The following is a 24,821-nucleotide window of genomic DNA, read 5'->3' as shown; positions in this document are numbered from 1 at the left end:
CTGGTTTAGCCATTTGTCTGTCCGCAGACCGATAATGGATAGAGAATCAAGTAGAAAGACAAAAAGACAGGTATTCCGGCATTTCGATTGACTGATACAGACTGATACAAATACAGAAAGACAAAAAGGCTAATGGAGTCTCCATGCGCTGATTTCAAGACACCATACTTCTCTAATTGTCACTTTCTTTTTTTGTCTTTATGCACAGATGTATACAGAGCAACAGACAGTCAACAGAAGCACAGTAATAGTCTGTACCTGCAGGGATGGATGACATCATTTTGCAACATACTCACTTTGTTTTGTAAGCTTTTAATGTGATGTCATGTTTTAGACTCACCTGCCTCATTACCCCCTCCCCCCCCCTCTCTCTCTCTGTGCCATCTCTCTCTGTGCCATCTCGCTATGTAGACATACTGTATAAGGATGTGCATGTCTCTCTATAGTGAGATCATGCAGGCCTTGCAGGGTGTCTTGTGGTCTTATATGGTAACAGGTACAGAAACACATCAACACATACATATGTGTTGATGGATGATCGAGTGATGAAAGCGATCAGTTTGATACTGTTCAGATGGGTTCACAGGAGGAGATTGGTATTGTTACTGTATCTATTATTAGATCCTGTGGAACTTGGTGCTGGTGTTTCAAACAAAAATAGTTCGCCTTCAGATTATGTCTATATTTGTGTGTGACTTTGGACACATTGTTGGAAAACATACACTCGGAAAAAATCTTTAAAGAAAACAATCTGTAATTTTGTTTGTAATTGAGAGCAAATAATGAATTACAAAATATTGCCACATTAATGCCACTTGCCAATGTTTGTCAGTCATGGCATGTACAGCAAAAATCACTGATCTGTCTGAAAGTGGCACACATTTGATGAAAAAATCTATTCTGGAAATTGTAGTTGAACTGTAAGGACATCAAAAGCATACTGAAACACACTAAATTTGAATACTGGTTACAAAAAAAAACATGCAATGATTAAAGTACAACTGATCTTGTCATTATGTTTGAGAGTCTTAGAAGTCACGTATAGTGACTGAATGCCGACAGTGTATGGTGGATAGATAAGACGAAAATGACATGGAGGAGGAAGATGACAAGTTTATTACTCTTCACATTGTGAATTTAACAGGAAGACTATGACAGTTGGTTTCGACCCACAGGTGCGTATGTGTGACCACGGATGATGTAGTGTGTGTACTAAGTGTAGGTGCTTTTAATGTGTACAGGTACAGATGTGAGACACATTACAATGACACTGTCCACAATGCGGAAAGGAAAAAGATAAAAATCAGTAATCACCTCACCTGCTACAGTATGTATAATGTGTGTGTGTGTGTGTGTGTGTGTGTGTGTGTGTGTGTGTGTGTGTGTGTGTGTGTGTGTGTGTGTGTGTGTGTGTGTGTGTGTGGGTGTGTGTGTGGTTCCCACAGTCTTTAACAGAGGCACTGATACAACAGCATTCCTGTCAGCCTTGCTGACACCTGCAGGGCAATTGGTGTGTGTGTGTGTGTGTGTGTGTGTGTGTGTGTGTGTGTGTGTGTGTGTGTGTGTGTGTGTGTGTGCCTGCACCTGCGCGCGTGTGTGTGTGTGTGTGTGTGTGTGTGTGTGTGTGTGTGTGTGTGTGTGTGTGTGTGTGTGTGTGTGTGTGTGTGTGTGTGTGTGTGTGTGTGTGTGTGTGTGTGTGTGTGCCTGCACCTGCGCGTGTGTGTGTGTGTGTGTGTGTGTGTGTGTGCGCATGCACGCTTGTTTGTATGTGCATGTGTGAGCGCACATTTTTTTATGAAAAAATAGTTGAAACTTTAAGTTTACTGTATCATTACTATGCTCAATGTGAATTTTACTTAGCAATAGAATGACAATAAGAAAATGGCAAAACAAGAAACATTGTTAACTAGAATGATTTGCTCCTCAGAGCACAGGGGCCCTATCTTGCCTTACTGTACCTCTTATGCCTAAACTTATTAGTCATATTTTACGTTGAGGTCTCCAGGGCAGGTAGCTTATAGTAGGCCAGCAATGTTTCACGGCAATCAGACGCTGCGTTCATGATTTGAGGCAGTTCAAAACGGCCACTCAGTCAAACCACCCATACTCCCCTTCTCCCCCACCGACGTGCCGCGGTGGGGTGGAAGGGGAGTATGGGTGTGTCGCGGCACGTCGGTCGCTTTAAGACCACGTGACTCTCATAGGAAATGAATTGAAATGGCCGCGTCCCCCCTTCTCTCACTGCGCATCCGACACGTCAAGGTGTGAGCGGCCCCCAGCTGTTCACAGACGGACGGACGCAAACACACACACAAGGACGGACGGACAGGGGCGAAAACATAGTCTCGGCCACACCTTCGGCCTGGCGGAGACAACTATCTCCCAAGGTACCTGTCTTTAATTCATCAGATGTTTTATTTTTACGTTTATGTCATCCATACGTTTATAGATGGATATGTTGCTGATGAAATTCTATTCTTTGCCTTCTAATATTTTATATATTTCATAATATATCTAGATTGAATCTGAGACCAACTACCCTACCTGCCTGCACACATGTCTGCATCACAGTGTGTGGCCATCTCTCCATCTCCATGCAGTGGAGAAACTGAGGTACGCACGCACGCACACCCACACTTTCACTAGAGTTGAAGTGCTAGACATGTGCTCACACACGGTAGTGGTGGTCATGTAATGTTTTCTCTTTCAGTGTGGGATGAGTGAGGGACTACCTTTCCTTTCATTGAGTCTGTCTATGTCTGAGTCAGCACAGCGACTTTTACCCCACCTTCCACTATAAACACTCACACACACGCTAAGACTCATGCATAACGCTATTTCCCAGACTGGTGGAGGAAATGTCTGTGCAGATTGGCTAATGACGACAGCAGGGGTTTCGGGTTTCAGAGGTGGCAGCCGGCCAAATCTAAAACAGCTGGATCCACTGTCTGACTACAGTAAGAGAGGCGAATGAGAAAGAGAGACGGGAAGAGAGGAAAAAAGAGAGAGGGGGCCAGGAAGAGAGAAGGACAGAGGGAGAGAGCCAGGTCATTTAATTCGGTTTCATGCTGGCTTTTCTTATAATTTGAAAATGTTTTGGGAAGCGCTGAAGACACACACATACTGTAAATTACATGCTTTATTGAATGTTCTTTTTAAAACCTCAAAGGGCAATCAAGAATAAAAAATGCAAACATTTAACAAAGATATCTGTTACACACATGCTGTACAAATACAACTTCCATACAAGAGCAAAGATATGAAACCGCAGGTAATAAAAGGTGGTGCTCGCCCCTCATGCTGTTTGTTTGCCAGTTGCCTCTTCTTTTGCTTGTCCTTCCTGACTAGTAGATGTTTCTTGCATGCCAGAGTCAAACATTTGAATTATTATATCCATGAGTTGTTCCAACAGCATACAGTACAAACTAAAGTCATCTAAGCATCTCTAAGCCTAATCATGTCAGAGTGGACCGGCAATATTTGCACTATTCAAGTTGTCCACCATGTCGCAGTGCACTGTGGTACACATCCAAATAAACCTTAAGATGCTAAACCTCTGCATTCAATATGAATAACATCTGCTCAGGCAGCACCTACAACGAGAGGAAAGATATGTGTCATACATATCTTTCATTGTCACCCTCTTTGTGGCCACTATTTCATCTTTGCTTCTTATAATTAGGTCAGTTCAGTTGGGGAGACCCAGTGGCATGGATGGAATCAAAAGCCCATTGTCATTGAGATGGTCTTGAATCAGGCCACAACGCACTCCATCTGGCACCCTGATGCCCCTGACACCGTCTGCACCCTCCACTGTTCCTCCACAGCTGCCCCAACCTGGCTCCTCGCTGCAACTGGGATCCCATCACCCCCCTCTTGGGGTTGAGGCGCTGCTGCATCTGGACTGTAAATCTGGAGCTCCTGAGATCCTGGGCATGTCTCCTCAGTGTAAATCTGGAGGAAGAGGAGTACCAAGAGGAGTCGCAGCCAGCGCCTTGCTGGGTCCGGGGCCTCCCTCTGTGGCGGGGGCCTCCTGCTCAGGGAGGGGGGATACAGCACCCTAAGGGGCCTCCGTCCACGAGGCCGGAGGGGTGGGACAGGACGGAGGGGTTCGGCATCGAGGGGGGAGGAGGAAAAGAGGGTGTCGTGGAGGGGAGCACCAGTCCTGTCCATGGGCCCCACAGCGACAGGGGTCGCTCTCCAAGAGGACGAGGAGGCGGCAGAGGAGGAGGAATTCATGGTCAGAGCCAGAAATGTCTTTTCTTGACAATTAATTATTGATCTTGTTTTTTTATTGGAGACTGGATTCTTCTTGTCCAGCAGTCAGTCAGTCAGGCTGTCTGTCCCTCCTGTATGACAGTCAAGACAGATTTTTATTCTTCCTCTCTGCAGCTGTTGGCCTAGCCGGAAACTGCACCCATCTGTTGATCGTTGACAGTTAAGTTCTTGAATTTCCTGGTGGAACTTCTCTGATCAAGCACAGTCGGTTGGGTTTTCAACGCTGATATCTTCATGTATATAAGTCTGATCTCACGAATGCAGATCCACTTGTTTTACTGCTGGTATTTTCCTGCTCAGCCTGTCAGTCTTTATCCAGGTGCCAACTTCTTCTCCACGATGCTATCACTCCCCCTACAGTACGTGTGCACTGATACCTCTCTCTAGTTTGCTCTATCTTCAACAGAATCTCTCCATTGAAAATTATCTGATTCTATTCCTGGTCCTCTCTATTCCTTGTCTTCTTCCAGAGAAAGGCTCTTTAAATAGTTCCAAAGAAGGTGGGGACAGATAAGGTGCCAGGTAATCTCCACCCATCCATGGAATTGTTGTTGTGGGTAAAATTATTTTTAGACACACGCAAACAGCCCCTTTAAACCCATTTCAGAGGGTGCTCCTCCTCACCCTCTTTACTCCTTCCCCTTTCTCCCCTGCCCTACTGTCTCCACTCGGCATTCCTCTAGTGAGCTTCTTGGTACAGTTCCATGAAAGCCTGTGACCAGAGATTTAGATTTTAGGGTCTTTGTCGAAATGTAGAATTGTGTTCCAGCAGCAAGCAAATAACTTCCATTAAACCCCAAACAAATTGTGGATAGGAATTTTGCACTACTTAAATCAATCAATCAATCAATCAATCAATCATTCAATGTTTCCACTGAATGATTCTCAGACGTTTTACTCCCATTATTTTTTATCATTCTTATAAGAGATTAAACATCACTAGAATACACTACTATCTGCATGTGTCCATCCCACATTTCCTTCGCAAACAATTAACCAGCCAGTCACCAGGTTAGATTAACGATGTCAGTTGAGGATCAATATTATATGGCTCTGATAAAAATCTTAGCTATAGAAATTAATATTTCTGTTTACTGAAGCAGTAAACCCATTATTGCTCCAATTACAAAAAAATGGAAGTGCTTGTCCTGCACAGATCCCAGAGGAATGAATGCACCTGTATGAATCTGACGCTGCAAGTGCTGAAAGGTGATTGAATAAATCTGTATTTTAGTGAAACGGTAACACTTTTGTTGTCAACAGAAAGAGCAGCACTCTCACCTCTTTAACTAACACTGTAATGTTTGTTGACAGAAAAAGCCACATATCGTGATGAATCAAAATCAAGCCACCTCAGGCCTACGACGACCTGTCGAACCCTCATTTGATTATGAAATGAGAAGGTCATGAACGCTCTCTCTCCCTTTCCCTCTGTGTGACCCCATACTTCTTTCCTCTCCTCTCCTCCCCATTCTTCTCCACTTATCCTTTCTCTACACAAATCCACTATATGGATACACATGGCAGTGTGTTTGCACTCACGTCTATGTAAAGAACAATTGTTACAATATATTTCCATGCAAAAATGCAACAAATAATCTGCTGTGTGTTTGCATGTAGTGTGGAGCGTTGCATTCTGTGTCCCAGCCCAGAGCTGTCTCCTCGGGCTGCGACCACAAAAAAAATACAGAGAAACTTCTGGAATGTCTCAGAATCCCTTTGATCCTCTGTTTGCCCTCGCTTACAGCACGCAACACACACACACTGCATGCAACATACTGTAAGTGAACACGCAGAGTTCAGACAGTAAAGAACCTAGGCTGCAAAGAAACAGAGACAACATGCTCTTCTGTCAGACGCTGCCTGAACTCACCACCCAACACGCAACCCAAGGCACAGCACGCAATACAATAACCCTCTGGGTCTCAGTGCACTCATTTGAACTTTTGCTCTCACGTTTGGGGCGCCATTTGGTTTCATGCTGGCTTTTAATAGCATTTCGCAAATGTTTCGTGACTTGTTATTTGTTGAGAAAGTGTGAGGATTTGATCACTGTTGTCCTGTCCTGAACTCTTGCCTTCAGACTCAACTTTGCAGTTATATTTGCAATTTATCTTATTTAACCTTACAGTGTGAGGACTGTTTCTATGCATGTTTTTATTCTGCTTATAACACAACTACACATCTACTACAAATCTTCAGTGTTAATTTAACTCTGATTGTGTACAAATGTAACTGAACTAACTAGGCATTCATGTGTGAGTTTACGATGTAAAAAATGCACAGCATTGGTTTTTCATTGGCCTCTGGGAAGTGTGCATGCAAAGTTTCACACCGATCGGTGCAGTTATAGGTAAAAACGTGAATCGGCCTGTTATAGCGCCACCATGAGGCTGATTTGAAAAATGTCAATCATTTCTTCCTTTGTCTAGTTGGAATGTGCGTTTCACGGCAATCACACGCTGCGTTCATGATTTGAGGTATTTTGTTCAAAACGGAACACTCCTGCAAACTTTGGAAGCCAATCTTAGCCAATCAGGATGGAATATGAAAAATTTATCACAGGACTATAGAGATACTATAAGATAGAGTTCTGGTTCACAGGTTATTTGAACTTCACCATGGAACATCGGCAAGAATGTTAGACAACTGATTTCCATTTAAGCCATTTATTTTCCGTTGCACACATGAGCATATGTTTGGGCAAGGAGGTGATGAGGCTTCGGTTATGTTTTTTTTACTATAAAAAGACAGAAACACATAGTTAAATACAAGCCAACATTAATTACATCACATTTAACAATAGACAAACAATTAGGTACCTAAGACAATAATTAGCACTCTAAGGGGGGATGGGTAGGCCTACCACTTAAATTAGAGTACCAAACAAAGTTTCACAATATGCTCTATAGGTTACTGCATTTCCTTGATTACTACAAGTACCTTGTGTGCACTGTACATTACACACAATCTCTCTATAGGGTTTCAAGGCAAACGGGTGATCTGTAACATTCATTACATTCATCAAACCAATAATATGCAACATATGAGAACCATGAATTCAACTCACTTCAGTGACGCATAACCATAGGTTGGCTGAGACTCCCAGGACAATAGGGCTCTCAGGGCATTACGGCTTTCATGTGAGGTCTTGCTGCTGCTGCTGTCAAACTGAACTGAAAGGCAGTTTATATAGAGCAGGCCACTGATTGAGGAGTGAGAGCAGGTGAGAGGGGTGGAGCCAATCCATGGTAATAGGGCAGGGGGAGGGTTGCTGTCTAGTGGGGGAGGGTTGCTGTCTAGGATGACTTTTCTACAGATACTGTGTACCGATTTGCTTGATATTTGGACAAAATCTGTAGGAGTAAGTAAAAAAAATGTTTGGCAAAAAAATTGGGGTTCTGCTTTGGCAGGTAGTGTGTGTGCACAGTTTCACGTCAATCGGTGCCGAAGATAAGCTGTTCACAGACGGGCGGATGGACGGACGGACAGACGGACAGGGGGCAAAACATAGTCTTGGCCACGCCTTCGGCCTGGCGGAGACAATGGGTGCGTTCGGAAATACAGCACTGAGCACACTGGCCAATACAATCCAGATCACCTTCCCCAGACCCAGATATTCTGGATAGTCACAGCAGAGTATGCAGACAAACAACCCCTACAGGACTAGACTGGATAGAGTTCTGTTGCATTAGTGTCATAGTGAACCCATTGCAAATGCATCCATGTACCGGCATGTGATCATTTGAGAATGTTGATTTGAGAGACAATGTCCCTTCCTTCCAATCCCGGTTTTGTGGTTAGTACAATTATCTTATGATCCGTCTCCTGTCAACACACTGCTGCTACAGCAGGGCGCGCTTTTAGGTCCAGCCAAGTCTTCTATGTCCGGGTTCTATGAAAAGCAACCTCTCTGATCAATTTAGGATTGTTGGGCCCATCAGTTGCCTGGATGCACAAGACAACAACAAAAGCTATTTCACGAGAATAGGGAAAAACAAGAGCAGCTGGCTTCCCATGTTTGAATACATCAAGCTGTTGGAAAGATCCATGCTAAACATGCTTAGTTCAGTGAGTCTGTACAGTAAGCAAAAAGCTTTTCTTAAGCTAAATTAATGAACAAAAACAGGTTTGCGATTGTGACCTTTATTGCAGTACAGTACAGTACAGGCATTGCCCCCCCATACTCTCTGTCTCTTTTACACTCACAGTTCACACAGTTCAACCACCCTAAGCGGGTGGTTCAACACTATTCCTCTGGCTCCTTTCACTTATTCTTTCTGTGATTCATTAAGGGTGTGGTATTAATCTCACGGCCTTTCACTGCTCAGAAGGGTGGGAAGGGTAGTGTGTGTGTGTGTGTGTGTGTGTGTGTGTGTGTGTGTGTGTGTGTGTGTGTGTGTGTGTGTGTGTGTGTGTGCGTGTGTGCGTGTGTGCGTGCGTGCGTGCGTGCGTGCGTGCGTGCGTGCGTGCGTGCGTGCGTGCGTGCGTGCGTGCGTGCGTGCGTGCGTGCGTGTGTGTGTGAGAGAGAGATAGAGAGATAGTCTGAGAGGGATGCATGAGAAATGTACTGTGATTCTGATTATCTTGCATTAGGCGACCTTTAAAAAAAACTTCACCTTGAGCTGAACTCTGCATACTGTAGTTTAGGCGTGTGTGTGTGTGTGTGTGTGTGTGTGTGTGTGTGTGTGTGTGTGTGTGTGTGTGTGTGTGTGTGTGTGTGTGTGTGTGTGTGTGTGTGTGTGTGTGAGTGTGTGTGTGTGTGTGTGTGTGTGTGTGTGTGTGTGTGTGTGTGTGTGTGTGTGTGTTTGTGCGTGCACGTGCGTGTGTGTGCATTTTCCAGTCAGCGTGGCGTGACTAGAGCTCCCTACATAGATGATTTGTCAGGTTTGAGCTGTTTGACTGACTTGGGGTAAAACACAGTAATTAGCTCATTGAGATGGTGTTTGGTTTGGCAGGGCAGACATAGGGTATACCTCCCTGTCTGTCTGACTGTACTGTAACAATTAGGTGTTCAAAGACCTACAGTATAGGTTGCATGAGTAGGATAGTGTGTTTGTTTGTGTATTATACATGGGTGTATGTTCGAGTTACAGTACTGTATGGTTATGTTTGTGATATTGCATTTTTGACACCATTAACATTATCTGACCCTAAATAATTGTTACCAATAGGCCCTCTGTCCTGAATGTCCTCCATAGACCACCTACTTACCGATGCAACCATCAAATAGGCCTAAGTACTGTGATTATTTATATAATTTATATGTTTTGTCTTCAGCCATCAGAATTTTGAAAGACTGAATGGTGCCATTTTGCACAATCATTAGGAAGTTGTAGTTGAATAAGGATGAGTCCTGCTCACCTCGCAGTAGTTCATCATCTGGCTCAAAAGGTTAGGGTTATGCTGTTCATACTGTGATATAGTTTCACCATTTACACTCAGTGGGAAAGGTCTGTGGTAGTACGAGTCAGTGTGACATGGCTAATTTATGCGCCATCATGCATTGAAGTATTAATCAGGTTTTGCGTGTGTACTTAGTGTGTAAGACAGTGAGTGAGTAACATAATAAACTTGTGTGAGTAGTCCTGTTACTCTGTGGGAGAGCACTAAAGGTTTCCCTTATACAGTAAGGATGTGGGAGAGAAAATGGCTCAATTTCTATTTGTTTAGGGGGAGAAGAAAGAAGGAAAGGATGAAGTGAGAAAACACAGATCATACAGTATACATGTGCACACGCATGCGTGCATGCGTGTGTATGTGTGTCATTTTAGGAACGTGTACTGTAATACAAAATCTGCAAAAGCAATGCTTAGTAGAGTGAGTGTACCACAACGAAGAGATGGTGTATGCGTTCAGTTGTAGAAGTACAGTACTTGTGTGTGTGGGTGGACCCTGAGGTACTGTAGCACTCCTCCTGATATAGACATATCTTCTAGGTCTAGGGGATGTCCTCTCTGTTCTCAACCACACAACAGGTCTCGACCTGCCGGAGACTGAAACTCTGTCTGCCACGTATATAGAGGCCCAGTGTGTGTGTGTGTGTGTGTGTGTGTGTGTGTGTGTGTGTGTGTGTGTGTGTGTGTGTGTGTGTGTGTGTGTGTGTGTGTGTGTGTGTGTGTGTGTGTGTGTGTGTGTGTGTTCTTTCATATAATTCTTTCAGCTCTAAATCTCCCTGAAGGTGACTTGACTTGATTTCCAGGTGATAGAAACTCCATCTCCATCTTGCCACATACAAATGTGTGGGTGGTAATGACTTATAAGGTAGAGTGGCGATTTGGGAAGTGGAAAGTTCCCAGTTCAATCCCTGGCTCCTCCTTGCTTCAGGTGAGAGTGTCCTTGAGGAAGAAATTGAACCTCTAACTGCTCCCCATGAGCAGGCTGGTGCCTTGCATTGCTGTCGGTGTGAGTGTGTGTGAATGGATAAATATAATCCTCATTTTAGAACGCTTTGGAAAAAGGCGCATTAGAAATGCAGACCATCTTTTGAATTGCAGACTATAAATTCACACGATATTGATAGAAATATTCCAATTCACTATTGGTGTTTCTGCCAGTAATATCTCCATATGCAAGTCTGAAGAGATTTGGAATTCTCCTCTCTCTTTCACTGTCTCTTGTCTCTCTGCCTCTTTATCCTATCAGTAAGTTATACAGTTCAACTGGAAACCTTGTGGGATATATATAAAAAATGAAAATTTGAAAAGGTACACATCAATGATTGGTGGTTCAGTCAATTAATTCAAGTCAAGTTTAACCACTTAATTGCATAGCCCTTACACTGTTATTGTCTCAAAGGGTTTTACTGGCCCTCATTTACCAAAGGAAACAAAACAACACCCTCTGTCCTTAACCGTAAATCGAACAAGGAGAAAACTCCCAAAAACAGACCTTTGACTGGAAAAGAAAAGGAAGTTACACCAGGAAGGATCACAAAAGAGGGAAGCCCCAACGGCCAAAGCCAGACAGGCGTGTAATACTATAGGTGCTGAGAGGGTAATCCATGGGTGTCCATGTCAAGCAGTCCTACCCAACACCAGGGTCTAAGAGTATAGGGAGACACCTTCAACCATTACAGATGTACTAGTTCTTGAATTAGCATACTCTATCATAGAGATTCAAATATCACTTTAGTCATTAAAATCCTAACTTCTGGATTGTAGCTTTAAAGTGGTAACCTAGCTGTTTGTCATTGTATAGAAGAGCGATATCCAATCTTATGTAAAACAGACATAACATTTGGATTCCTCTGTTTTCTGGAAAGCCTGTTTTAAAACATGCAATCAGAAGTGGTATCTCATCAACGGTTTTACACACAGGGAAAGGAACTCCGTTGGTGGAGGCATTAAAAAATCTGTGATTTAAATGTGCCATTATTGATCATTTAATCAAGATGCATTGTACTGTATGAGGGATGATAATGTAAAAATGACATTAATACAATGTGTCAAAACAAACCAAACTAGACTGAACTGCTTTAAAACACTTTGATCCATTAGCTTACTTTCTCATAATAAAACTTCCAGTCACCTGTAGCAACAGGCGTTGTGATACAACAAAGCAGAGAAAACGGATGCACAGTGCTAATGGATAGACAGCAACAATGATTCAATGTTGTAGCACAATAAATCAGTCATTAACATCTCATTTGCAGTGTTTTGCTAATCTCTTGACACTGTTTCCACTCAGCAGTGGTGCAGAAGCAAAGGTAGCAATAGCCTACCCCCAGTGATGTAATGTGTGTAGAATGTATTATCCCTGTCATGTTATCCAGAGTGTGTGTGTGTGTGTGTGTGTGTGTGTGTGTGTGTGTGTGTGTGTGTGTGTGTGTGTGTGTGTGTGTGTGTGTGTGTGTGTGTGTGTGTGAGTGAGTGGGTCTGTATTGTATATTTGTAGTAATTGACTGTGTGCGTGGGCAGACACTCCTTAACAACGGAAGTAGCATTCAAACAGTTGTTTCTTTTGCGTCCTTGTGGTTTGAGTCTGTCTTAGGACGGCCTGTGTGAAGTGTCATCCTCCATCTCTTTTCTCTCTTCCTGTCTAATATAGACCTTACAAATCATCTTAAAAATGTATACATTAATAATGACAATGTATTCACTCGATTGGCCGATCCACATCATATTTCCTGTGCATGCTGACAGCCGGCCAAGAACCTCAATTCTCTGTTATTTTTCATATTAGTTAACATTTTGCAATCAACCCTCCAGGCTATGGAATAGGCATCCCACCAGGCCAAATACAATGATTCTGTCCCTTTGCCAATTGCTGACATGCACTCTTGCCAGCACAAGCCAACATCAGATTAACCCCAAAACATAAATTTATGAACATACCCCAAAACCCAGATGTTTAATGTAGGTTTAACCACGTGAACCCTAGCGTCACTATTCCGGGGAAAACATTTGGCAAAAGCAGATGGACAAGCTCACAACAAATCATGCTGCAACATGTTCGGCAAACACATTTGGTGTGTGCGTGTGTGGGGGGGAGGGGGGAGGGGGGGACCAAGTATAGACCCCTGGGGGTACCCGGACAACGAATAAATAAAGGTTTTAGCTCTTAGCTGTGTGGCAAATTAGTGACTTTCACTGTAGAACTATTACAGAGCCCTTTTGTAACATCTTTGAGGCAAAGCTTTGTTTGTGAACGAGCACAGGAGAAACACATTTTCTGAAAAGGAGGAGATAGAAGAGGAAAGGGTCTCTTCAGTGCACTGACCTCATTCAAAATTATTTTGTTTTGTTCGCAGCTCTCCAAGTCTCAGAGTTAATGAACACACAGGATTTTTAGTGCGCGCACACACACACACACACACACACACACACACACACACACACACACACACACACACACACACACACACACACACACACACACACACACACACACACACACACACACACACACACACACACACACACACTTGCCATCAAGCCGTTGAGGCGAGAGAAGAGAACATTGACATTGTTTTCAATGACCCATGATGCTTTTCCAGTTTCCCAGGCCTCTGCGTGGGCTGATGAACATTGAACATTTCTAAAACATATAATTGTTTTAATGGTCACAGTAAATTCAAGAAGGCTGCCATTGATTATAGTGTTTGATCAAGTAAAATGGAAAAAAGGAATTGATTGGATAACATTTTTGAGTTAAAGGGTACATCTAAGTCTCATCTACTGCAACAATTTTTATTTCCGTGGCCACATTATCAAGATTCTATGGCAGTATTCTCACAATACAGGTATATTGACATTATTTAGCATTTAGTGTTTTCTATTAACCAATTGTAGCTATGCAATCCTTGCGTGACAAGTTCCTCATGGTATTGTTTCCATCATTCTTTTTCCTTTGCATCTACAGTACATGAAGCTACATTACGTTGGCACTTTCACTTAATGCAGAGTACATGAACTGAACTGGTGATTAACAGTTGGATTGTTTGTGTCAACGTATTTTTCTCACTTCATTTTCTCCTCAGTTTGGACTTGGCCAATCCCTTTGGCAGCAAACCTCCACTGTTGGCCTGAGGAGGGAATAGACAACCACATGCCTCTTCCAATACATATCACCAGCCACTTCTTTTCACCTGAGAGCGAGGAGAGGGACGCGTGCAGACTTTGTATCCTCCCCTTTTCCCCTCCCCGCCTAACAGGCACCCTCCCCTGACCAGTGGTGGAAAGTACTTTTACTCAAGTACTGTACTTGTATTTTGAGGTATTTTTACTTTACTGGAGTATTTCCAAATTTCAGTACTTTTACTTCTACTCCACTACATCTCAGAGGCAAATATTGTACTTTTACTCTATGATTATTTGAAAACTTTAGTTACTAGTTACTTAATAGATATTGATTATTATTACAAATCCTACATTAGCCACTTTCGCCCTGTACTGTATACCGCGGCTATTTGAAAATAGCAGATCTGCAAGCTCACAACGCGTCGCATCGTTGTGAGCTAGTAGATCGGCTATTTTCAAAAGTTTGTTATGCAGTGGGACATTTCTGCATAAGGAGCACTTTCAAAAGTGGGGCTTTAAGATTTTCCTATATAGAAAGGTTGAGTCCTTAAAGATGTCAAATTTGGATTTGACATCTTTCATAGGCACTGGTGAAATGTAATGATTGACAAAGGACTTGCGCCAAGTCTATTAAATTTAGGCTCAGAACTATAGATTCATATTTTAGATTCAACATTCATATTTTTGTCAGAGGTGTGGCATTAACTTTCAAGACTTTAAAAAAGCAACAAAAAATTGCCAATGTGATAAATCTGACTTTCTAACCTCAAGGTTTTTGGCAAACCTTGGTCTTGAGGTGCGCGTGTATTTGTGATATGGAATATTCCTCAACCACCAACAGATTCTAACTTCCTGTCTCTTAACCAAAAAAAAAACTACACCCTGGCTGGTTTTACGTCAGCAAAATGTCAGGCTCACTTCCTAAACATCCTTCCCACTGACGGTGACCCCTTCTGTATTTCCCCAGGACCACTCATGCATTAATGACCAGTCCTGGCGTCAGGCCAAGGCTATGACTGTCACTATACCATTTGAGTGTCAGATATTGAGAGTAAAATAAACTTTCCATCTATTCCAACATCATTGTTGACGTGGTGGCTATTCTCCATGTAGACAGGGTCTCACTCTCATTTATACCACAGGCCTGTACTTTTCCATGCAATCACACACTTTTTGGCAAGTCATGGAGTGGCCATATAAGTTAATGTTAGAGCGCCACTTGGCGGACGGTATTGGGAATGCTCTTAAGTTTTTAGGCAATTCAGCGTTGGTTTTCCAGAATGATCATCACATATGCAGCAATTTAGTTGCCCTGCACGGCTGAGGGGTTGATACAAGGATGAGACAGTATATTCCGTCAAGACAATGCGGCAGCTGATCAATAAACACAAGATTAATACACACACACACACACACACACACACACACATTTTACAGAGCAGATTAGGCCTGATGTAGATTTAAAGAATTTCATGTACATTTAAAGAATTTCATGTCATACTAGGTACCTAATGTAATTAGATCTTGCATTTTATAGTTGCTTTTTTTTGGTCAAGAGTAAATACTAGGAGAGTTAAAAAAGTAATGTATTTAAACTTTTAGGAGAAAGTAATTTGTTGATTGTGCAACTTTTTGTCGTGCAACTTTTGATAAATCACTGCAGTCATAAATACACAAATTAAGTTTATTTTCTAATGCATGGTAAAACAGGTGATTATAAAACAATTTGACAGTTTAAATACACATGTACAGGAACACACAAACCAATTCGTCATCTAAAATCTATACAGTCACTAGTGAAGAACTGGCAGAGTTAGGGACCCTAACCCTAAATAGTTCGTTTTTTTTTTTTACTGTGTTGATAAAAGTGATTCAGAATTCCACCCATTTCATTCCACTGTCCCAGTCTTTTGGCGGTACACTATATTGACCTCCTTAATTTTCCAATTGCATTGTAGATTAAATGTTCTCTCCATCCATTCATAGTGTTTATAGAAAATGTAATTCCTCAACCAACAATTAGCTTTTTTGCCCTAAAAGCTCAAATCCGTCCTTTGAATCTCTCTCTCCCAACAGAGAACTACAATAATTATCACCACCACTGAGTTTCAATAAAGATAACAGCACATCTTGTGCCCAATTCAGTGCTCCATTGTTTAACCTTAGGTGTCCTACCCGACAACAGTTTTCTGTATTAAGATACTCTACCATACAGATTGGTTAAAATAAAGTGTGATTAAAATAAGTCCAGGTTAGAACAGCCTTTGTAGGAAATTTTAACTTAATGAACAGATTGAAATTAAGCTAGTCCTGCACTCTCACACACCTCAGTTCATTTTACTGCATCAGAAAGTTAACAGTGGCTTCATTCTCCCTTCATTTGCATGAGGGGGGGGGGGACTGAATCAAAGGTCAACTGACCTCCCTACACCACTAGGTGGTGGTGTGTAGAAAGGCCACAGAAGAGGATGGGAGTTAAAAAAAGAGGGAGAATAAAAGATGCAAGGAGATGGCTGTGGATTGTGGGTACACATTAGTTTCTCCACATTTAAAAGAGTGAAGACAGTTAAATAACAAGTAATAAATATACAAAAAAACATAGCATTCAGACATTAGTATTTTTGTGCATTAAGCCATCATGACAAACTAAAATGAATTCATAATATCCAGACAGCAAAGCTTCATTGTCCCATTTATGAAACCTCATATCATCATAATTCCAAAGTAATGCAATTCTCTCTATACGCACTCAGTTTTCTTTGAAGGCAATGAGGAAGATGACAATGCCAGTCAGAATCACCATCATAAACACCACTGATGTCAAGAGGAAGGCTCGACACGCTGGCCTGGCTGTTAGTCTTAGCAGTGCTCCTCCTACACCCCTCTCCTCACCCCGCCTCCCAGCACGAGCAGTGAGGGGAGGGCTGGGGAGCCCAACATCCAGGGAGTGGCTGACAGACCTCAGAGGGGCCAGTGACCTTTGTCCCCATTGTCGGTGACCTGCAGACGCCCTTTTTGAAGAGAAAGAGAATGTTGATGGAAAAGGATAAAACACTGATGATGAACAGCACACTTCATGAAAAACACAATTTTTGGGAAACTGAAGAACTAACATTCCTACGCAAATGAGAATTATATGGCAAAGCAAATTACATGTCTGAAATTGAAAGTCAATATTTTTTTACACCCTTTTCTCGAAATGTAGTCGTTATGCAAATTGATTACTCCCGAAACACATTTCTGTCTTGTCACGGCTGTTGTATCCTACTGACTCACCTGCCAGTGAGGAGCCCCCACCGGGAGGACAGAGAGCCTTCATCCTACTCGTCCCGCCCAACACTCCCTACCGACATGTACCGCCCCAGCCCGTAGGAATAGGTGCTCTTTGCATTTTTGTTTTAATGTTAATTTCAATATAATCTCGTTCCCAGTTGTATCTCCATCTCACACAAAGATAACGCTTGGAAAATAACTAAGAAGAAGTACAGTGCAATGTGTTGTCCAGAATACTGGAACTTCTTGTACACCTGTAATTCCAGTTAGACTCTTTTTGTTAGTTCTTGTGCAGTTTAATTTAGTTACTAAACAATCAAATCAATTAACAATCAGACCTTTTGATCTTCAGCTTTCCCTTTCTCCTGTTGAAACGGATGCTGTAGACCCTGTGCATGGCGGCAGGTAGGTAGGACAACACGTCATTGTCTGTGGTCAGCTTGGGCAAACCCAACACTGGCAGGGGGGTGAGACCGCGACACAGTGGGCATTGGATGCTGTTGGGCTGTGCTGACTTGACGTTAATACGTGCTAAACACTCCAGGCAGAATGTGTGTTTACACTGGAGCATCTTGGGACAGCGGAAGACATTATTGAACTGGCTGAAACAGATGGCACACTCCAGGTCAGGGCACGGGTCCTCAAAGGGCTGCGGTGAAGGTAGAAATAGGGTTGGAGAGAGGGAGAGAGAGGGGGATTGGTCGACAACTACTGACATCTGGGAGGGGGTTGAAACAGGAAGTAAGGACATGTAACGGTTTGGTATAGGGGCTTGGTTCAGGCCTGGGTCTTGAGCTGGACCAGGGACTGGTGATCGGTTGATATTTATGACAGCATCTTGAGCTGGATGTAGAGCTGGAGAAGAGTACAGGTTTGAGTTAGCAGCTTGGGTTGGGGTTTGATCTAAAAATGAGTCTTGATAAGGAGGTGGTTTTTGGTGGGGATGTGCATAGAAAGTATGTCTGGTATGGACAACTGGATTAGAGCTTGGGGTTGAAATTGGTGATACGGTGTGGTAAGGTTGATTTGTGTTAATATTAACAAGTGGGGAGAGGTACAGTGGAGGGCCGGTTAAGGAGACAGGGGAGACAGAAGCAGCAGCACTGTGTGGTGAGAGACTGGAGTTTATGTTTGGATTTCTGTACGGATTCATGTCAAGAGAGGAGGGGGGAGCCGGAGGACGTGGAGAAGTCATACAGGAGTAGAAGGTAAAGTAGATGAATAAAAGTCAGAGGAAGAGAGAATAATCCTAAATAAAATATGGAGGTGTGATGGAGAAGGGTAGAGTTGGTTGTTGTGCCTTCAGCTGTCCGCAGGGGCAGCAGTGAGCAGCTGCATGAATGGATTGAAGGGATGGAGGTTCTCCTATCGCTTCAGTCTTCAGGAGCCACAGAAATGAACAACACAGACCTTGGAGACACGGTGGGGTTCCGAATCTGAAGAAAAAACATAAAAAATCAGATTTCAAATAGTCCATTTTAACATTATGATCAAATCAATTGTGACTGTATTCCACTTTAGTTAGGGTTGCCCCTGTCAGGAATGACTTTATGGACTTCTGTCACAAACAAATGGGTGTTTCTCTCTTGGTACTGTGGCAGTGGCCCACATACATCACACTTATAAACATACAGTATCATAATCATGAGAATATGTTGAGCAATATGATTCATATGAGTGTATACAGTAGGTGTATGTGAGTAAGTACCAGGTGAGGGCAGTGTCTAGGAATGAATAAGTAACATCGTTATACTGCTCCGTTTGATTTATTCTTACCAAATAACAGCACATACATTTGCATCATACTGTTTACAAATGATAAGCAAAACAACTGGTCTAGGTTTTAACTGTTACCACTGTCCTCTGTATATTTGCATGTGAACTATAACTTCAGCAGGAAAAGCATCTCAGTACTGACTGTTATCTGTGTGCCATATACAATTTCCACTAGTCTTTATGCTCTGTTTGGGTTAATTCAGGAATTTAAAATTGACAAGTACCAAGAACTGTGTGTGTATATTGTTCCAATTCTCATATTAGACCAAGTGTAATTTATACCCAGAAGAAAACAATGAAAAACCTTGTTGAGACACCACAACAGCACTGCACTACCTACTAGTGCCCTTCAACACAGGACACATGGTGCCTGTGGTGAAATGCAAAGAAGCACTAGCAAAGTGGGTCATACTGTAGCTCTTTTTTTGCATATAAACATTGCTAAGATGCTACACTAAGCATAGAAAGGCCCACATATTGCTTCCAATTCTGTAGAACATTGTAACTGTCAAAGCTTTTAAGTGCATTTTTGTCTTATTTTATTCAGGACATGGCAGAAAGCTAGACTGTGCACTGCTACATAACTCAAGGGAGAAGGCCTAGGGATTAGAGGACCATATCACATGGCCAGTAGTGGAAAAAGTACTTACGTTCATGACTCAAGTAAAAGTATTCAATACTGCAATGTAGAAATACTCTGTTACAAGTAAAATCTGGAATTCAAGATATACTTAAAGTACAAAAGTAAAAGTACTCATTATGCAGAATATCCTATTTCACAAGTTTTCAAATGTATTAAAATATTTTGAAAATAGCAGATCCCCCACAACAATAACACATTCACCCCCAAAGGCGTCTTTCAACAGCTAATATGTGTCCATCAACATTGATGTGAGCAAGATACTGAACCCTGCCCTACAAACAATTCACTCTTGACATGAGCATCAGAGCGCCTAATATGTGTGAAGTTATTAAAGAAGCCACAACCACAATCCCTGGGGCTGCATCCTGTTCTATAAAGTTGTTTATTACCTTGAATGGGTTAATTATTTCCTTGTATGTCTGTAACCCATTTTCTTTTACATAATCTGACCCTATAGGGGAGTGTTTCTGCAACACTTGTCATCTTATCTGTGTCAATGTATTTTCTGTATGTTTTGGTATGTTTAGGAATCTGAGATTGACAAGCCTATGGTTCCAATTATCAAATTACACCAAGTGCCATTTCTACCTTGTGTCAGATAGACAGACTTAATTGTCCTGAAGGTTGGACACACATTGAGCTGCACAAATGAAATGACAGTATATAAACTTTATTTTGCCCTCTACTAAGAAGATGTTCCAATTAGGCTAATTACAGTAGTTTAAATTTGAAATAGGTGTATTGTGCTCTTGGCTCTCATCCTCATGCCAACCACAACTTCTAATCTACACTAACACCCTATAAACATCAGAATTAAGATGCAGCTGAAATACTTCTGCAGCTGTCCTTTTAGCTGATACGAGGGTGTATTACTCCTTCAGCCTGGTCACTGGAGGGCAGCAGTTATAAGCTACATTAAGCACCTAGCCCTGAAACATGACAGTCATGGATTAACTTCAACGATCAGATTTCAAATATAAAGTGCTTACCCCGTGGCCACGGATGTTACAATTCTACTCGGGTCCACATAAGTAGCCGTATCTTCCGTATTGTTCAATAAAAAGCATTTTAGTGTTTTGGTGGCCATTTTTCCATAGTAATGAATAATGTATCAGAGTGCAATACACCTCCCAACCGATAGGGTCGCGTAGTTGAAAGCAAATGGAGAAACTTCGGAGAAAATGGCCACCCGATCGGATTAAAATGCTTTTTATTGAACAATACGGAAGATACTGGTACTTATGAGAGCCCGAGTAGAATTGTAACATCCGTTGCCATGGGGTAAGCACTTTATATTTTAAATCTGATCGTTTATGTATATGTACGGGCTGTACAATGGAGTAAGTACAAACACAGATTGAAGTTCATCCGTCATGTGAACCATGGCTAATTAAGCAAGCACCTTACCTTTTTGTCAGTCCCGTTTGTTTTCTTGTATTGCTCCACATAACCATCGAGCGTTAAGTTGCTCCTTGTGCTCCCTGAACCAGACACCAGTAGATAGGCCTAGGCTATTTGTGAATCTACTTTGTTTGAGCTCCTCTTGCCTTTCTTTTTCTGTCTCTCTTGTGGCAGTGAGTGGGCATTTGAATAGTTGAATAAAACAAGGAAACTGGCCGTACGCAGGTATATGCTAATCAAATCACCTGGCAGAATGTGCGCCTGACTGCGTAAACTTTCTCGCCCCAACTGGCACAGCTGGGGAGAGTTGACAGTGATTAGACTCTCTGTCTCTGGACCGGTGGTTCTCAAAGTGTGGGGTCCTTGAGGGGGTTCCAGGTGGTCCCCAGTCCCCTGCAAAATGATTGATAGTAGTTTGGTACCAAATGGACCTTTATGGACCCTTATGGAGCTGTACCTCTGAGAGTGTACACGTGTTTATTTCAGGGCTGCCAACATTGGACTGTCAGAATCCAGGAGATTTTTTTTTGAGGGGGGAGGATAATTTGTAAATTAATTAGTCAACATTTTGCATAGTCAACGCTGTAGAATGTGTTTAGAGGATAATATTAATAATCACTGAAGATCAAACCACATAGAGTTTCTCTAGAGGTAAAATGTTACCATCATTTGATAGTCAATGAACTGCCTCACCTCATTACTTAAAAGCAGTGGTGGACGAAGTACTCAACCCCAGTACTTGATTAAAAGTATACTAATGGTCAAATTCACTGCAGTAAAAGTAGCTCTGTCAAAATGTTACTCGGGTAAAAGTACAAACATAATTACTTTTAAAAATACTTAAGTGCAAGTACAAGTAGAAGTCAGGGGCGCAACCATGGGCTGGGCCTGGGTGGGCCGTGGCACATAGAAAGCTGGCCCAGGCACCTCTAGCAGGTCAGCACTTGAAGACCTGAGGGGCCGGTTTGGAACATATCTCTCTAGGCAGTCATAGAGGTAGGAAGGTGCCAGACCATTTAGAGCTTTATAAACTAGTAAAATAATTTTAAAATCAATCCTAAAAACAACCGGGAGCCAGTGTAGTGAAGCTAGAACTGGAGTAATATGTTCTCTCATCTTAGTTTTAGTTAAACCTCTGGCTGCCGCATTTTGAACAAGTTGTAATCTGTTTGTTTTCTTTGGCAGGCCAGAGTAAAGTGCATTGCAGTAATCAAGCCGAGAGAAAACAAAAGCGTGGATCAACGTTTTTGCATCGTCCAACAACAGATAGGCTCTGATTTGCGCAATATTTCTAAGATGAAAGAGAGCAATCTTGGTAACATGATTAATGTGTGTATTAAAATTCAATTCAGAATCAAATGTACTCTGTTACTGTCCACCACTGCTTAAAAGTGAATATCTCTGAATGTATGATTGCATACACTGACCACATCCCCAATGTTTGGGGGTCCTCCCCCCGATTTTTTTAAACATAGATGTAAAATAGATGCTTTTTTTAACATAAATGTAAGTGTTCTGGTGATTTTTGGGAGTTTGATATCACATCCAAGAGTACAGAAGGAGATGTGGTCGAAATCCAGGAGACTCCTGCAGGATCCAGGGGGGTTGGCAGCCCTGGTGTATTTGTGTATTTGGTTCAATTTACAGTCTAATGCAGGGTTTGTCAGGAGGTCCCTTTAACCCAAATATATACACCACAAATCTTGTGTGGGGTCCTTGGCACAATATATTTTCAAATGGGGGTCCACGGCCAAATCCACATTATGTTAGGGGTCCTTGACATGAAAAAGTTTGAGAACTACTGCTCTGGACTACACAGGCATTTGAAAATTCAATAACGTATCCTACTCAAAAAGTTACTGTCTGATAACGGTAAACATGTTACTTTGTCTACATTCCCATACATTTTACTGTAGGGTTAGTGCAGGCGTACTACTTAGATATGGCACCATTTCTGTGTTTCAGAGGAGGGCTGGACAGTTCAGAAACCTGCCTAATGCCTACCAGTGACATCATCGGTAGGCAGGTTTGGTCATTTCAAACAATATTTCAAACGTTTTTATTTTCTTTATGAATGTCTTCTGTTCTCCTGCTCTTGCATTAATAAAAAAAAGATTTGCAAGTAAAAGTAAAATAAAATCTTGTTTGACATGGCCAAACCTATACCGATGATGAAGGCAGGTTTCTGAACTGTTCACAGCCCTCCTCTGAGCCCTCCTCTATGAAGACTAGAGGTCTTCATAATTGCCCATTAACTAATTGTAATATAGGATAGGTTGAAAATGGGTGAAGTGGTCCTTTAATTGTAAAAAAATATATATGTGACTGATGTTTAAAATAACTCAACTGAAATTGTACAAGAAAATACATAACACATGTGTTTACACAGGATACAATCTTTAATAGATCAAATAAAAGCTAGAAAATGTCTAAGTTTTGTATGTTTTTAAAAGAGAATATATTGTTTAATAAACTGAAATACACATACTGTGGATTAACATTAGCATCTGTATATAAAATCAACTTTGAAAGAGCCTTGGAAGATAATGCCTGTAATTGAGAATCTTGGTGATAATAATTCCTTTGTTTTCATCTGTCACATTTGGCTGATGGTCTTGGAGCCTGTGTCTCGATTGTCCCTTGCTTCTGCAGTGTTCCCTGCTGCTGCAGTGTCCCCTGCTTGATGTAGTCGAATAGCTCTCTTGCAGACTTTTTGGAATGTAGGGCTGGAGAGGTAGTAGACAACAGGATCCAACGTGCAGTTGAGATAGGTCAGGGTAACTGTTATGTAAAATGCTTGGTCCAGGTCATGACGTTCAGATGCAGAATGGCTCTTGATCCAGGTCTGTAGCTGTGTAATGTTACTTGGGAGGAAGCAGACAATGAAGACGACCACCACTACTGTGATGAGCCACAGAGCCTTTTTGGTCTTGGCATGTTGAGCCAGTTGTCCCCTTCTCAGATGACCAATGATTTGGAACGTGCAGTAGAGTATTACAACCAGTGGCAGCCAGAAGGAGAGTACAAACACAGATCTATGCCATGTCAGACTAAACCCCTTAGAATTGGACTGACCCTTTTTCAACGCAACCGTAAAGCTCTCGCAGTCGTTTGTGTTGTTTCTTGGTATAGCCAGGAGATGAGCAGTCATTGAGATAGTGACCACCCACAGTCCAACTGCACAGCACACTGCTTTGTAGATACTTAAAGAATTGATGGGATGGTGGGGATGCACCACACGCACATACCTGTCCACAGCAACAGCCAATAAGAACATGATACTTCCAGTGCGGTTCATTGCCAACATGAAGAGATTAATGTTGCAGAAAGTATCGCCAAATGTCCAGGTCATCTCAGAGAAGTAGTAGCTTGCACGGAATGGCAGAGCTGCAATGAGCAGGAAGTCTGCCAGTGCCAGGTTGAATAGGAGGACAGTGCTGCTCTTCCACGGCTTCAGATGGAAACAGAAGATCCAGAGAGCCAGGCCATTACCGACAACACCCAGAATGGACTCAGTGATAAGTACTGGAGGTAGCACTTTGATGAGCAAAGTTCCATTGAATTGGTGGGGCATTTTCATGTACAGTCTCGGTTTGTTGGATACAGGTCCACTAAATAAGCAAATTCTTATTGCGTTCTTATAAGAGGTGCATAGAAGCACTGTGGTTTAAAGGACGTCACAGGCTTAAAGGAAGTCACAGGAAACCCACCAATGCTGCATATCATTAGAAGATGTTTGTTTTTTGCACAGAAACATCCCCAAAATGTGGTCACTTACTCACGCTATGTGCATGGTAGTAATAAAACATCACATGAGTGAGTGAGTAAGAAAAGTGAGCAGGGGTTAAATGAGTTGTAGATGTAAGGCCAAGCCCTCACCACACCACAGGTGCCTCCACAGGTGCCTCCAAATGCACACCACACCACAG

General features: G+C 42.2%; 3 protein-coding genes across 4 annotated transcripts; all 3 read right to left on the bottom strand.

The window, feature by feature from the left end:
* Positions 1–3,205: 3,205 nt before the first annotated feature.
* On the bottom strand, positions 3,206–4,691 carry LOC311043019 (uncharacterized protein). The gene is made up of 2 exons (XM_084054146.1): positions 3,378–4,691; positions 3,206–3,340 (listed from the first exon to the last, which is right to left on the bottom strand). The coding sequence occupies exon 1, from the start codon at positions 4,237–4,239 to the stop codon at positions 3,754–3,756; it is 486 nt and encodes a 161-aa protein (XP_083910272.1). The 5' UTR covers positions 4,240–4,691; the 3' UTR covers positions 3,206–3,340; positions 3,378–3,753.
* Positions 4,692–15,519: 10,828 nt separating this feature from the next.
* On the bottom strand, positions 15,520–18,413 carry LOC311043727 (uncharacterized protein). 2 transcript variants are annotated; one of them, XR_014600632.1, is made up of 3 exons: positions 17,411–18,413; positions 15,722–16,810; positions 15,548–15,652 (listed from the first exon to the last, which is right to left on the bottom strand). XR_014600632.1 is itself a non-coding variant. In XM_084055082.1 (2 exons), the coding sequence occupies exons 1-2, from the start codon at positions 18,265–18,267 to the stop codon at positions 16,549–16,551; spliced, it is 1,119 nt and encodes a 372-aa protein (XP_083911208.1). In that variant the 5' UTR covers positions 18,268–18,413; the 3' UTR covers positions 15,520–16,548. The 2 variants fall into 2 exon arrangements, 1 of the variants encoding a protein (XP_083911208.1); XM_084055082.1 differs by having other exon boundaries at positions 15,520–16,810.
* A 4,952-nt stretch (positions 18,414–23,365) lies between these two features.
* On the bottom strand, positions 23,366–24,466 carry LOC311043306 (hydroxycarboxylic acid receptor 2-like; the record flags this gene model as incomplete). Its single annotated transcript, XM_084054497.1, has 1 exon — positions 23,366–24,466. The coding sequence occupies one exon, from the start codon at positions 24,464–24,466 to the stop codon at positions 23,489–23,491; it is 978 nt and encodes a 325-aa protein (XP_083910623.1). The 3' UTR covers positions 23,366–23,488.
* Positions 24,467–24,821: the final 355 nt, after the last annotated feature.

Source organism: Gymnoscopelus microlampas (assembly GCF_963454915.1).
Source record: "Gymnoscopelus microlampas genome assembly, chromosome: 4".
Taxonomy (NCBI): domain Eukaryota; kingdom Metazoa; phylum Chordata; class Actinopteri; order Myctophiformes; family Myctophidae; genus Gymnoscopelus; species Gymnoscopelus microlampas.
This window is presented reverse-complemented; position numbering and strand designations above follow the sequence as displayed.

Excerpts from the sequence above, each read along its gene's own strand:
- LOC311043019 (XM_084054146.1), bottom strand. The coding sequence starts at position 4,239 with ATGAATTCCTCCTCCTCTGCCGCCTCCTCGTCCTCTTGGAGAGCGACC.
- LOC311043727 (XM_084055082.1), bottom strand. The coding sequence starts at position 18,267 with ATGACTTCTCCACGTCCTCCGGCTCCCCCCTCCTCTCTTGACATGAAT. Across the intron at positions 16,811-17,410 it reads GGAAAGCTGAAGATCAAAAG|GGCGTCTGCAGGTCACCGAC; the intron begins GTCTGATTGTTA and ends CTCTTCAAAAAG.